Source organism: Pristiophorus japonicus, chromosome 16 (assembly GCF_044704955.1).
Source record: "Pristiophorus japonicus isolate sPriJap1 chromosome 16, sPriJap1.hap1, whole genome shotgun sequence".
Taxonomy (NCBI): domain Eukaryota; kingdom Metazoa; phylum Chordata; class Chondrichthyes; family Pristiophoridae; genus Pristiophorus; species Pristiophorus japonicus.
The window spans coordinates 90972170-90986857 of record NC_091992.1 but is presented as its reverse complement, the minus strand read 5'-3'; the positions used below and the strand labels follow the sequence as shown (position 1 = coordinate 90986857).

The following is a 14688-nucleotide window of genomic DNA, read 5'->3' as shown; positions in this document are numbered from 1 at the left end:
ATTGCATCTGTCCCTCAGAAAGATTACCCAAAGGCATGGATTCAGTTTCACATGTGCTGATAACAATCTGCTCCCACCTCTCCCACCACCAAGCTCGATTTCACCATCAGCTCAGCTTTGTGTCATTGCTTATATGGCATTAAACCATGGATGAGCCAGAAATTTATCTCTTTGAATATTGACCAACCAATGTCGACTTTCTCAGCTCATGCCAAAACTCTACCCTTTCTCCCCAACTCCACCCCGCCTCCCCAGCTACTTGTTCAGGCTTAACCAATTGTATACAGTCTCCCATTTGTCCCTGAACTGAGCTTGAAACCTCATTGCAAAGACCTCTTACTTCCAGCTCTGCCCATCTTTGTCCTTAAATCATCCCCACCGTTGCTGAACTCTCAACCATTCCTTCAGCAGCTCACGACTCAACCTCACTGACACATACCTCACCAAGTTCTCCAGCTCCTGGTTTGCTATCCTGCAATTCAAAATCCTTTTCCTTGTTTACAGATCTCTCCATGAGTTTGCTCCACCCTACCTCTCCAGCCGTACATCTTAGCCTGTGACACTTGGTCTTCTGAGTTTAGTCTACCCCACCCCCATCCTCTCCTTTCCTTCCTATGACTCAGCCCAACTGGTTCTCTCTTCCTAACCCTCTCTCTCATTGGCCCCAAGTTTCCACATGATTTGCTCCTGATTTTTAGGAGCAACTGGTGTAGAACGGAGTATCTTAGAAATCGGAATTCTCGTCATTTAGTTTGCTCCAGTTCTAGTCAGCTAGAACAGTTTCACTTTGGAACAGAATTTTTTTTTCAAAAGGGGGCGTGTCTGGCCACTTACGCCTGTTTTCAAAGTTTCGTGAGTGAAAACTTACTCCAAACTAACTTAGAATGGAGTAAGTGAAGATTTTTGTACGCTCGAAAAAACCTTGTCTACACTTTAGAAAATGAGGCATAGGTTACAAATCAGGCATAGGGAATGGTGGGGGGGGGTGTTTAAAGGGAAGTTTACAAACATTAAACACTTCAGTTTTACAAATAAAGAGCCATCATCAATAATAAATGATAAATACATCAATAAATCAACCAATAAATCAATCAAAAAAAATTAATAAGAAATAATTTTTTTTTAAAATCAATAAATAAAACATTTTCTACTTACCGACTGCAGCACCGGGAGCCCTCCAACAGTGTGCTGGGATGCCCCCCCCCCCCCAGTATGTCTCTATCTCTCTGTCTGTGTGTCTCTCATTCTCTGTCTGTCAGTGTCTGTGTTTCTGACAGCGAGGGGAGGTGGAGGAGTGGGGTAGAGGGAGAGAGGGGGGGAGCAGAGGGAGGGAAGGGGGAGAAGGGGGGGATGGGGGAGAATGGGGAGGGATGGGGGAGATGGGGGAGGGGGGAGAAGGGGGAGGGATGGGGAGAAGGGGGAGGGATGGGCGAGAAGGGGGATGGGGGAGAAGGGGGGAGGGGGGAGAAGGGGGGAGGGGGAGAAGGGGATAAAGAGGAGATGGGGGGAAAGGAGATGGGGGAAAGGAGATGGGGGAAGAAGGAGATTGGGGGGAAGGAGATTGGGAGGGGTAAGGAGATTGGGGGGGTAAGGAGATTTGGGGGGGTAAGGAGATTTGGGGGGGAAGGAGTTTTGGGGGGGGAAGGAGATTGGGGGGGAAGGAGATTGGGGGGGAAGGAGATTGGGGGGGGAAGGCGATTGCGGGGGGGGGAAGGAGATTGGGGGGGAAGGAGAAGGGGGAGGGAGGCTGAATGGGCCGGGCCCGAGACTTCGGGCAGGGCCCGTCCCCAGCACCAGATTTACAGGTAGGTGGCGTTGGGTCAGATCGGGGGGGTGGTGGGAGGGAGGTCGGTTCGGTTCGGGTCGGGGGGAGGGAGAGGGAGGTCAGGTCGGGGAGAGGGAGGTCAGGTTGGGGGGAGGGAGGTCAGGTCGGATCCAGTCCAGGGGCGGGGGGGGAGCGGGTGTCGGGTCCGGTCCGGGGGCGGGGGAGGCGGTGTCGGGTCTGATCCAGGGGGAGGGGGAGCGGGTGTCGGGTCCGGTCCGGGGGCGGGGGGGGGGAGCGGGTGTCGGGTCCGGTCCGGGACCGGGGGGGGGGGGTGGGGGGGAGCGGGTGTCAGGTCCGGTCCGGAGGCGGGAAGCGGGAGTCAAGTCGGGTTGGGAGGAAGCAGAAGCTGGCCGTGGGAGGAGCCTTATTCACGCAGCCCCAGTGAGTCCATTCGGCCAGGGCTAGGGGCTGCGTGCTTCGGCCCCTCCCACACAGTTTCGGGCGCCTGGAGCTACTGCACATGCGCGCCCACTGTAGCGCGCATGTGCAGAGGTCCCGGCACTGTTTTCAGCGCAGGGACCTGGCTCCGCCCCCTACAGCTCCTGCTGCGCTGCGCCGAGGGTCAGAGGACCTGCAGGGAGGTGGAGAATCTGGAGGGTTTTTTTAGGCGCACTTTGTGGCGCGAAAAATGGGAGTCCAGGTCGGGCCTGCGCCGTTCTAGGCGCGGCTCGAAACTTGGGCCCATTGTCTTTAAAGCCTCCTCAAAAACATTTTTTTAACCATACTTTCGATCATCTCGCTTAACTCCTCTATTACTGATTAGTGTCCGTGTTTTATGAATACACTTCAAGTGTTTATTAGATTAAAGGTGCTAGTCAAATGCAAGTTATAGTTATTTGCTGGGATATTTTCATTACACATTTTTCCCCAGATTACAATAGTTACACAGATGAGGTTTCTTCTTATAAGAAAATATTATGCAGGGCGCAACTGACTGATTCAGCCAGTGGTCTAATCCTACTTCTAAATACAGCTCACCTCATTTCATTTGTTCCATTGCTGTAACTAAGGATGTATCATTGAAGTGAGATGTGGTTGCATTGACCAAATTTAGAATAACTGCTCGAAGTCTTGACCAAGATTCAGAAAAGTACTTGTGATCATTACTTTCAAGGCAATTGCTGGTTGTAGTCATTACCAATGATTACCTTGATTAAGGGCATGGAGATACATTGTCCTCTAGTCTCTAATCTGCATGAAAACGTTGGTGTGATTATAACATCCCTGCTTATTACTACAACTGACTTTTCCTACTCACTTTACCGACTATTCCAAAAATTGGCATTCAACTCATTAGTCCTAATAGCAATTTCCTTTCTGCAGTTTCTTCATTGATAAGAATAGCAATTAACTGTCCAAGCAAAAAAACGATCCAAGATTGGAGCAATTTTTTTTTAAATCCTGAAACTCCTGCAAAATATCAACAGGAAATGTTATTGATCTTTTGATCAGGTTGTTTATATCTGACTCGTCGCTATACTGAGATATTGCAGAGTCTAAAACTTTAAATCATAAAGCTAATACGGATAAATCACAGGAGGTAAGTGCCAGTTCTACTTCAGAAATGCTGTGAGAGGGCTATCTTACACCACTTCATCTTTAGTATTACTGCAAGAGACACAAAGCGGGGAATTTTAACTCTACTCGCTCAGCAGAAACCAGGCAGGTGGGCAGTTAAAATCGCCCTGGCTCTTAACTGTCCAAAAGCCGCCATGCTCGCAACATCTGCAATTTTAACCTGCTCTCCTGAGCGGGCATCAAGGACGGGCGCCCAGAGCCAACAGGGTCCTTTTTTACAAATGCTTCTTGCAGCCCAATGACATCATTGAGACCCAACTGTAATTTTAACTCAGGCCTGAGCGGGGAATCCACCTGGAGTTAAAATTGGGACCTTAAAGTATGCTTTTAAACTTTAAAATGATCCCAGGTCATGTGCCGGTCATTCTTCAGAGTTTCATTGGTGAAGGACAATCATCTTTTTACTACTATTAAAGATTTCACCATCGTTCAACCACCTGTTAGCAAAACCCTGTATATATGTGTCATTATGCATTCACAGAGCTCTGCTTTTATTGGGTACATCGTGGTGCGGGCTGGACAGTATAACTCAGTGCTGCATTCTCAGAGCAGGTACACGTGTGAAGTGGTACCTGCAAGTATGACGGTAATATTAATGTCACAATAGGAACACATTCTGACCCTGTTGTCCAGTACCAGTTATGGTTAATGCTCAGCCAATTACATCCGGCAATTACAGAAATGTTTGCGGGAGAAGGAAACTCACCAGTCGATTGGCAAGGGCGATGGTCCGTGCCGTCGATTCAGCTTCTTGCTGACATTTCAGTTTATCTGCTGTGGCCTGTTCAAATTTCGCTGTTAGTTTTGCTAAGTTTTCATTCAGTTGCTATTAAAGAACAAGAGAACAGATGTCGATCAATATTAGATCGATACAGAACAGCATGCACCGCTGGGAAAAAAGCTGCTTATTATTATTTTTTTGCCTCAATCTTTCCTTGCGTTTCTGGGAAACAAAACTGCAGTTTGCCAGGCATCTTTCATGGATAAAATGTGGATCTTTTTGTCAAGTTACTTTTGAGTTAAATAATTGCATTTGTCTAAATATCATTTTCAGCCCCATGACTTGGCCTGTGTCATAGTTGTCACCCCATCCCATTTCCCTTTCACAGCAATTGCAGAAATAATTAACCATACCAGCACAGACATGGTGGGCTGAATTGCCTCTTTTGCTGCTGTACGATTCTGTGTTACGAGATCACCACCTATTATTATAACTGGGCTTTTTGTCGTGTATTTCAAAACGTAACACTTACAGAGGACCATAATTGAAAGCCTTCAATGTTGTCTCAATAGTGCAAAAAGTGCTCATTTTGCAAGATATGTGCAAGGTATCTGGTACAATCTTTGTATGATATGGAGATTTTCAACTGGCCTTTATTAATGGTTTGAACTCTGCATTCAATAGCTTTACATAACAACCAGGTGAATCTTCCATGTTAATGAGATACCTTTGACTAGGAATGCACTACTGCAGTTTGTGCACATCAGGGAAAACATACAGGGCACTGTGATAAATGTAAACCCCGTCATGTCTTTCTACTTACAGTTATCTTGGCTTTGATAGTTGTCAGTTTTTCCTGGGCAGTAGCTAATTCGGTATTGGCTTTGCTCAAAGCTTGCCGCTTGGGCTCGACATCACAATAGACTTCATAAAACCTCACAATGTTAACAACCCAAGAGCAAAGGCCAGCGGCAGCAAGAGACTTGGAGGCAATAAACTCTGGGTTGAATTCAGGGTCGTGCATGTACGGCTGGATAGCTTTGAGGCAGTTCTCGTGGATGTTCTCTTTGTCAAAGTTGACCAGGGACTCGAGGAACCCATCTACCTTTGCCATCATGACCTTTGCCGACTTCCAGCTGCGGTCCTTGGGTATCTTGCCTCCGACCGCCGTGAGCACCAACACGGCAGCTGTGACATTACTCACTGCCGAGGGAGGTGTGCCAAAAGACTTCAATTCTGTCAGGTTGTTCTGGGGGGAAAACAAGGTTGCAAGTGAGATGGAATGGATTTTTCTTTGCACTCAAGCACTAACAAAAGTCAGGTTGTTGAGTTATCAATCGGAATGGGTCGCTTTGAAGCCTGGAGCTTTAGTCTGAATTTTATATATCACGAGTCATCAAATGTAAAGCCCTGAAACCCCCCTAGTGGTAACACAGCCCTCTAATGGCTTGTTAGCTGTGAAGCTGCTGAGTTCCAATGGCAGTTAATTCCAACAAGATTAAGGGAATCAGAAACAAATGATCAGCAAACTTGTGATAAACCTTGTATAACTGACCTACTTTAGTGTTTCTGAAACCTTTTCTAATTAAGTAAGCTCATTTTACATGAATATTCGGGCCAGACATGAAAATTGGGGCCTAACAAAAAAGGCTGTGGAAATGCAAATGAAGCAATGATGTCAATTGTGTGACATTTGGGTAAAAAGCTATTGTTATTTTAATCAGACAAATTTCTGCCAGAACATCTTGACAATGAATAATAAAAATCCATTTCTGACTCGCACTTTAATGTTCACTTGGACCATCTACATTCTATTCAAAAAAGAGCAGCTAACACCTGACTCCCTGAAAATTAAATTTGGTTTAATTTTTTTTTTAATCTCTCCCATTCACTGCAATCAAAAACATCATGGTTCTGAACAATTCTGTAATATTATATTGTGCTGAAGATCAAACATATATACCAAGACATGGGCCGTGTATGTATGTACAGATTTCTACTGCCCAAAGTTAGAGGGATGTAGAGTAACAAATTGGTATCTTTTAAAAGAAAAATTACCAGTGAAAAAGTTGACAATCTCGCGCTCTACCTTGTCTTTGATGTTTTATACTTTCATTGTCCTATAAAATGGTTCCCTTGGGGCCTTCCATCAATCATTTTCATGGGAAAGGAGGCTTACAACACAGTATGTCCTTGCATGTCAGTGATTTCAACATCTTCTGACACTGGCTATATCTGAGTGCCCACTCTACAGAGATAGCGCACATTCTATATTGTTTACGAACAGCACAGATCTTTTCCCATGGCTATTTAGGATGAAACCGCTTCTTCTTCTTCCCATAGCATGAACTGTCAATGAAATCACTCAGGACTGTAAATCAAATTCAATTGATTTAACATCAGCTCAAGAAACATCCAAGCAAGATGTTGACTTTGATAATTATTGCCCTTCCAAGTCAAAAGGCTGCATTTTATCTTCCTAAGTGCATCAAAATAAATCAAATTTCCAGCACATCAGTGACTGAAACACACAATTTGCAGTTACGTTATTTAACTCAGTGCGAGAGAATTTATATCCTATCGCAAGAGAAATTAAAATACGCTAAATTGGGAAGGGCCTACGGGAGAAACTGTAATACATCCTCAATTTATGTGCATTTGTTACAACTACCACTTCTTGGTGTAGTAGATGTTGAATGATGTAGATGCTGGAAAGTGACGCAAGGTATTATCATACAATGTGTATGTTGTGCAGAAAAATAAAGAACAAAGTAACCATTGCTGGTCTAATCTTTATGCTACAGCAAGGAGACACAAAATTGTAGTTATAATATCTCTCCATCAACATTGTATTCAAACAGCGGATTGCATAAAATGCTGGTCTGAACACGTTAGAAATAAATAAGGAACTTCTATTTATATAGTGTCTTATGATGCTCTTAGCATCTCCCAAAGTGCTATCACTGCTGTTACCTGCACAAACAGGTCAATCAGTGCTCACACAGCAAAGTCCTTCAAACAAAGCAAATTAGTGAATAATCAGTTCATCTGTTTGACTGTTGTTGGCTAGGACACTGGGAGAACAGCTTGGGCAATGATGGGGGCTTTTCAACTGGTCTCAGGGAGAGAGGAATTCAGATTGCGCTCAAAAATGATGTCTCCGTGGTCAAGTAGGTACTTATGAGTAATTGCCTAGGCTCATGCATGTCATTTGGTCAACACTATTAGGGCTAGATTTTCCGGTGATGTGCACATCTGTTTTCGCCCCAGAGGGACGGCAATGGCGCGGTAAGCTCTTCTGGGCAGGCGGCCAGCTTCCAGCGCCCCGCGGGGGGTTTCTGGGCCGGTTTTGTGGGGGCGCGGAGCAGTAGAAGAGTTGAGCCGGTGTGCAAAGCCCCTGGTTGTGACACTTGTTTTTTGACTCCCGCCCGACCTGTACGCCCTGCTGGGACCGCCTGTGAAAACGGGCGGACCGACCTATACTGGTTGCAGTGAGGTAGGTAATGTTCACCTCGGGTGAGTGTGATTGCTTTCTCTCTTTTTTTGCGATTTATGTTGTTGTGGTGTGAGTTATTTATTGGGTCTGTTTTTGGTGATTATTTTTCAAGTTTCTTTTCTCCCCGGGCCTCTCTCAAGAGCACTGCTGGTCCGACTGTTTAACTCGGGATTTTCGCATGCTCCGTCAGCCTAGCACCCTAAGAGAAGTGTACAACGCCTCCCTTAGCGCTCCACCCCATACTCAGGGCCCAGTTGCCCAATTTTGCTGACTGAGGTGCAAACTGATGCCGGGCGCAAACTTTACCGCCCTGCCGCCATTACGACCCCATAATCAACAAAGCCAAAAATCCAGCCCCTACTGTCTCTATGGTTTAGTGTTCATTTTCTTCCTTACCACTCTGTGAAGTGATTTGGGATGTTTTTCTACATTCAAGGCACTAAGTAATTACAAATTTTTCTTTTGAATTCATTTAAGCTCTTACCTTATTCAGAGTGTTGAGGGCCACCTGAGCTGCAATAAGGGCAGGCTCGGCCTTTGCTAAATCCTCCTCACAGTCTCTCTGCGTTCGGGTAACTTCCTCAGCAATGAGAGCCACTTTCTGTTCTTCCCCATCTGCAATGGCTTTTTCTTTGCTTACTTTCTCGGTTTCAACTCCAACTACTTGAATCAGTTTGTCAGCATCTTCATTTTTCTGCTTTAGCTCAACTTCCTGCGCAGCCAGTTTAGCTTTCAGATCATCCACCTGTTTATGGGAGTTAAATATAAGGGAATAATCACATTTCTAAAGGTTTGACCTGCGTTTTAGTATCCACGTTATATTCACATGATCTGAAAATGTTAAACTAGTTTTTCTGAGCGACAAAATGATTAAGGATAATTTGGCTCTCCATCCATCTTAAATGGCCCAGAAGTCCCCTCATTTGCCTCATCCAATTAGTTCTCAAATGATTCCAGGTCATTATCTCGAACATCTTCGTAAGATCTGCTATTTATGAGTGGTTCCGCTTGCTCCAAATTAGCCCAAGTCTGCCAAACTCAAAACAGTGTACCAACTCTTTTCATCCTGCTGTTTGTTCTCCCAGGCAGTCTGCAATCGAGTGCTTTACAAATCAAGGCCAGATCCAATATACAGTTTGTACCACCTGTCCTTACTTCACATTCCATTTGTCAGCATTCCTATCAGTCTTTCACCAATCCATCCATGGAATATTCCACCGTCTCTAACTGTTGACACCACCCCAATTGAGGATAATTCCAGTTTTCTGCCCATTAACATCCTCCTCTCTGTCTTCCAGCAGGACCCAGTCCAGGGTTTTTGTACTGTCAATCAGAAGTTTCCATTCCCAAATTTCTTTCAAGGACTCATCTAAATCCTGACAGCTCAGGTCTATTCCGATTTCAAAACTAAATTCATGTAAATCCCAATAACAATTAAAAATAAACCTGAAGTAAACAGAACCACAGCTAGTTAGGAGTGAGTTACAACATTAAAATTGCCATTTCCTAAATAAAGATAAAATGAACTTCAGATATTTCACAGTTATGCCAGGATGTTTTAAAGACTCAGTAAAGCACTTTGACTATGCCTCTTAATTCAAAGTAGTTTCATTCAAATTATCTGACAATTAAAATATCTTGCATATAGTCCCACTTTGCTGTGTTATAAACATTGTTCAATTTAACTGGTTGGATAATTTAATTTCTTTACTGCAAAATATAACTTTGAATTATGTAAAATAGACTCTATTTAAATATGCAATAGTTGCCCCACCTCAGTTATATACGTTGGGGCCAAAATTTAGTAGCGTTCCATTTGGAGCGGGGAGGGGGGGGGGGGGGGGTAACTGAGGCGGGACTTCCTGTGCCCAATGCTGAAGTCCCGTCCCAGCAGCGAAATTGGGGTTACCCGCCCCCGAGAGGAAGTGGAGTGCAATGTCAGGCATTCCACATCGTCTCGGGGGCGGGTTCTGGGGCAGAATTGGAGTGCCGGGCTGCAACATGGTGGCTCGGACCCTGCGAATTCCCCAAGGCAAGGCCACGACTGTGGAGTCGGCCATGGAAAAGAAAATGGCGCCACGCACCTTCCCTTTAATTTTCGCCCTGCAAGCGGGGTGCGTCCTGGCTCACCACCCGAGCGAGGGTGGCACTGACATCGCCTGCAGTGGACTCACGGGGCGCTGCCGAAGTTCCGTTGCACGGCAAAAATGGGTCCCTGCACGTAGCAATGACGTAATCATCGGCGGCACAACGGCCCGGGGCTGGAGTGGGACGTTGCCAGTTTGCGCCTCCACTAACTCCCGCAGATTTTTGCGGGAAGCAGTAACAGCCCCACGCCGCAGGCGAGAAATCGTTAGCTCCCCGTTAGCCCCTCACCCCCCACCCCCGCGAGGGCGCTAACGGGAGGCACAAATGATGCAAATTTCTCCCCCGTTATTTTTAAGGCTCTGTTATATCATCGGAGCCTTAGAAATTAGTTTTACTGTAGTAAACATAGTACTGATGATATACTTAAATGGTATCATCAATTAACTGCAAAGTGAACAAGAGATTGGGTAGCTAGACTGATGTTATTTTGGAGGTTCTGCTTGAATTGATCTTTATGAGGAGAGTCCATTAAAACGTGGACAATGTCAACAAACTGACAGTAATATTCCCATAAATCGAAGAAATGCAAAGCTCAAGGACACAGCAAAGCTGACTAGTTTAGTGGCATGAACTGGTAACTTATTGTTTGGTATTGGCTTCTACTCCTCATCACTAATGCCATGTTCTTGCAAAATCAGTGTCAGCTGTGGCTCAGTGGGTAGCACACTTGTTTGAGTCATAAGGTTGTGGGTTCAAATCCCACTCCAGGTAATAATCTCAGGATTGCTAGCAGTGTCACGTGCTAGTCAGAGTAGGAATTGCAGGATAGCTCAGATGAATACGTGGCTTGAGGAATGGTGCAAGGGGGAGGGATTCAAATTCCTGGGATATTTGAACCAGTTCTGGGGGAAGTGGGACCAGTACAAACCGGACGGTCTGCACCTGGGCAGGACCAGAACTGGTGTCCTAGGCAGAGTGTTTGCTCGTACTGTGGGGGAGGGTTTAAACTAAAAAAAAGCAGCGGGATGAGAATCTATGCAGGGAGGCAGAGGGAAGTAAAAAGGGGGCAGAAGCAAAAGGTAGGAAGGAGAAAAGCAAGAATGGAGGGGAAAGAAATCAAGGCAAACATCAAAAAAGGGCCACATTACCACATAATTCTAAAAGAATAAAGAGTGTTTAAAAAAAAAAACAATCCATAAGGCTCTGAGTCTCAATGCGAGGAGCATTTGTAATACGGTGGGTGAATTGACTGCGCAGATAGCTGTTAATGAATGTAATTGGGATTACGGAGACATGGCTCCAGGGTAACTGAGGCTGGGAACGCAACATCCAGGGGTATTCATTATTCAGGAAGGAAAAGGAGGTGGAGTAGCGTTACTGGTTAAAGAGGAGATTAACGCAATAGTAAGGAAGGATATTAGCTTGGATGATGTGGAATCTATATGGGTAGAGCTGCGAAACACCAAAGGGCAGAAAATGTTAGTGGGAGTTATGTACAGACCACCAAACAGTAGTCGGGAGGTTAGGGATGGCATCAAACAGGAAATTAGGGACGCGTGCAATAAGGATACAGCAGTTATCATGGGTGACTTTAATCTGCATATTGATTGGGCTAACCAAACTGGCAGCAATATTTTGGAGGAGGATTTCCTGGAGTGGAAAGGAATGGTTTTCTAGACCAATATGTCAAGGACCCAACCAGAGAGCAGGCCATTCTAGATTGGGTCTTGTGTAACGAGGATTAATTAGCAATCTGGTCATGCTGGGCCCCTTGGGGAAGAGTGACCATAATATGGTAGAATTCTTTATTAAGATGGAGAGTGACACAGTTAATTCAGAGACTAGATCCTGAACTTAAAGAAAGGAAACTTTGACGGTATGAGACGTGAATTGGCTAGGATAGACTGGAGAATGATACTTAAAGGGTTGACGGTGGATCGGCAATGGCAGACATTTAAATATCACATGGATGAACTACAACAACTGTACATTCCTGTGTGGCGTAAGAATAAAAAAGGGAAGGTGGCTCAACCGTGGTTAACAAGAGAAATTAGTGTTAAATCCAAGGGAGAGGCATATAAATTGGCCAGAAAAAGCAGCAAACCTGAGGACTGGGAAACATTTAGAATTCAGCAGAGGAGGACTAAGGGTTTAATTAGGAGGGGAAAATAGAGTATGAGTGTAAGCCTGCAGGAAACATAAAACCTGACTGCAAAAGCTTCTATAGATATGTGAAGAGAAAAAGATTAGTGAAGACTAATGTAGGTCCCTTGCAGTCAGAATCAGGGGAATTCATAATGTGGAACCAGGAAATGGCAGACCAATTGAACAAATACTTTGGTTCTGTCTTCACGAAGGAAGACACGAATAACCTCCTGAAAATACTAGGGGACCAAGGGTCTCGCGAGAAGGGGGAACTGAGGGAAATCCTTATTAGTCAGGAAATGATGTTCGTGAAATTGAAGGGACTGAAGGCTGATAAATCCCCAGGGCCTGATAGTCTGCATCCCAGAGTACTTAAGGACGTGGCCCTAGAAATGGTGGATGCATTGGTGGTTATTTTCCAACATTCCATAGATTCTGAACCAGTTCCTATGGATTGCAGGGTAGCTAATGTAACACCACTTTTTTAAAAAGGAGGGAGAGAAAACGGAATTATAGACTGGTTAGCCTGACATCGGTGGTGGGGAAAATGCTGTAATTAATTGGTAAAGATTTAATAGCAGCTCATTTGGAAAGCAGTGACAGGATCGGTCCAAGTAAACATGGATTTATGAAAGGGAAATCATGCTTGACAAATCTTCTGGAGTTTTTTGAGGATGTAACTAGTAGAGTGGATAAGGGAGAACCAGTGGATGTGGTGTATTTGGACTTTCAAAGGCTTTTGACAAGGTCCCACACAAGAGATCAGTGTGCAAAATTAAAGCACATGGTATTGGGGGGAATGTATTGACATGGATAGAGAACTGGTTGGCAGACAGGAAGCTATGAGTGGGATTAAACGGGTCCTTTTCAGAATGGCAGGCAGTAACTGGTGGGGTACCGCAAGGTTCAGTGCTGGGACACCAGCTATTTACAATATAATGATTTAGACAAAGGAATTGAATGTAATATCTCCAAGTTTGCAGATGACACAAAGCTGGGTGGCAGTGCGAGCTGTGAGGATGATGCTAGGAGGCTGCAGGGGGACTTGGACAGGTTAGGTGAATGGGCAAACGCATGGCAGATGCAATATAATGTGGATAAGTGTGAGATTATCCACTTTGGTGGCAAAAACAGGAAGGCAGATTATTATCTGAATGGTGACAGATTATCAAAAAGGGAGGTGCAACGAGACCTGGGTGTCATGATACATCAGTCATTGAAGGTAGGCATGCAGGTAGAGTAGGCAGTAAAGAAAGCAAATAGCATGCTGGCCTTCATAGCGAGAGGATTTCAGTATAGGAGCAGGGAGGTCTTACTGTAGTTGTACGGGTCCTTGGTGAGACCACACCTTGAGTATTGTGTGCAGTTTTGATCCCCTAATCTTAGGAAGGACATTCTTGCTATTGAGGGAGTGCAGCGAAAGTTCACCAGACTGATTCCCGGGATGACAGGACTGACAAATGAAGAAAGCCTGGATCGACTAGCTTATATTCACTGGAATTTAGAAGAATGAGAGGGAATCTCATAGAAATATATAAAATTCTGACAGGACTGAACAGGTTAGATGCAGGAAGAATGTTCCCGATTTTGAAGAAGTCCAGAACCAGGGGTCACAGTCTAAGGATAAGGGGTAAGCTATTTAGGACCGAGATGAGGAAAAACTTGTTCACTCAGAGAATTGTGAACCTGTGGAATTCTCTACCACAGAAAGTTGTTGAGGCCAGTTCATCAGATATATTCAAAAGGGAGTTAGATGTGGCCCTTACTGCTAAAGGGATCAAGGGGTATGGAGAGAAAGCAGGAATGGGGTACTGAAGTTGCATGATCATATTGAATGGTGGTGTAGGCTCGAAGGGCCGAATGGCCCATTCCTGCACCTACTTTCTATGTTTCTATGACTTGAACACATAAATCTAGGCTGACACTCCAGTGCAGTGCTGAGTGAGCGTTGCATTGTCAGCGATGTCTTTCGAATGAGACGTTAAACCGAGGCTCTGCCTGTTCTTTCAGGTGGATGTAAAAGATCACTTGCCACTATTTTGAAGAAGAGCAGTGGAGTTATCCCCACTGGCTTGGCCAATATCCCTCAACCAACGTGACAAAAATAGATTATCTGGTCATCTGTTTGTGAGAGCTTGCTGTGCACAAATTGGCTGCCGTGTTTCCCATATTACAACAGTGACTGCACTCCAAAAGTACTTCATTGGCTGCAAAGTGCTTTGAGAGGTCCAGTGGTTGTGAAAGGCGCTATATAAAGGCAAGATTTTCACGTGTTTCTTTATCAGTATCAGGATGTAATGCTGCAGTGCCACCAGGATTTACAGGGTTACTGTTTTGAAAAATCAATTTGGACAAGAGAAATGCAGCACAATTGTGTATCGAGTGTTGCTAACCCAGAACACCTGAATAAGTGAGGAAGATTACACTTGAATGTTTTCTGCAGCATTTCAGCTGCCTAAAAATAACAAAACAAATGCAAGAAGCCCTGCTCTTTGTTTAGGGTGAGATACGCACTTTGTCACAACGCCAACATTTTGCATGATTTCCATGGCCTCATTCATTTTCAGTTAAATTTTTGTTATTTTTAGGCAACTGAAAAAAAGCTGCTCCCTTACAATGGAGGCAGCTTGAACCTGGAGCCTCAACAGACCTGTCAAGGGGACAAAATGAGAAATAAAAAGTAATAAAATTACGACATCACAAGGATGGAGGTTCTTCCATATTAATTGAATCACTGGACAGGGGACGAATCTTAAAGAAAGCTTAAAAAAAGGAGGGAGAGAGAAAACAGGAAATTATTGACCGGTTAGCCTGACATCGGTGGTGGGGAAAATG

The 14688-nt window shown here is 44.7% G+C and overlaps 1 protein-coding gene across 2 annotated transcripts in view; it reads right to left on the bottom strand.

The window, feature by feature from the left end:
* The window catches only part of LOC139226653 (dynein axonemal heavy chain 9-like), a 285314-nt gene that overhangs the window by 237395 nt on the left and 33231 nt on the right, over positions 1 to 14688 (bottom strand). For both annotated transcript variants that reach the window (XM_070857558.1, XM_070857559.1), the window contains exons 2-4: positions 8105 to 8365; positions 4948 to 5373; positions 4110 to 4229 (exon numbers count right to left, since the gene is read on the bottom strand). In XM_070857558.1, the coding sequence (XP_070713659.1) occupies positions 4110 to 4229; positions 4948 to 5373; positions 8105 to 8365 (807 nt within the window). The remainder of the gene's footprint in view (positions 1 to 4109; positions 4230 to 4947; positions 5374 to 8104; positions 8366 to 14688) is intronic.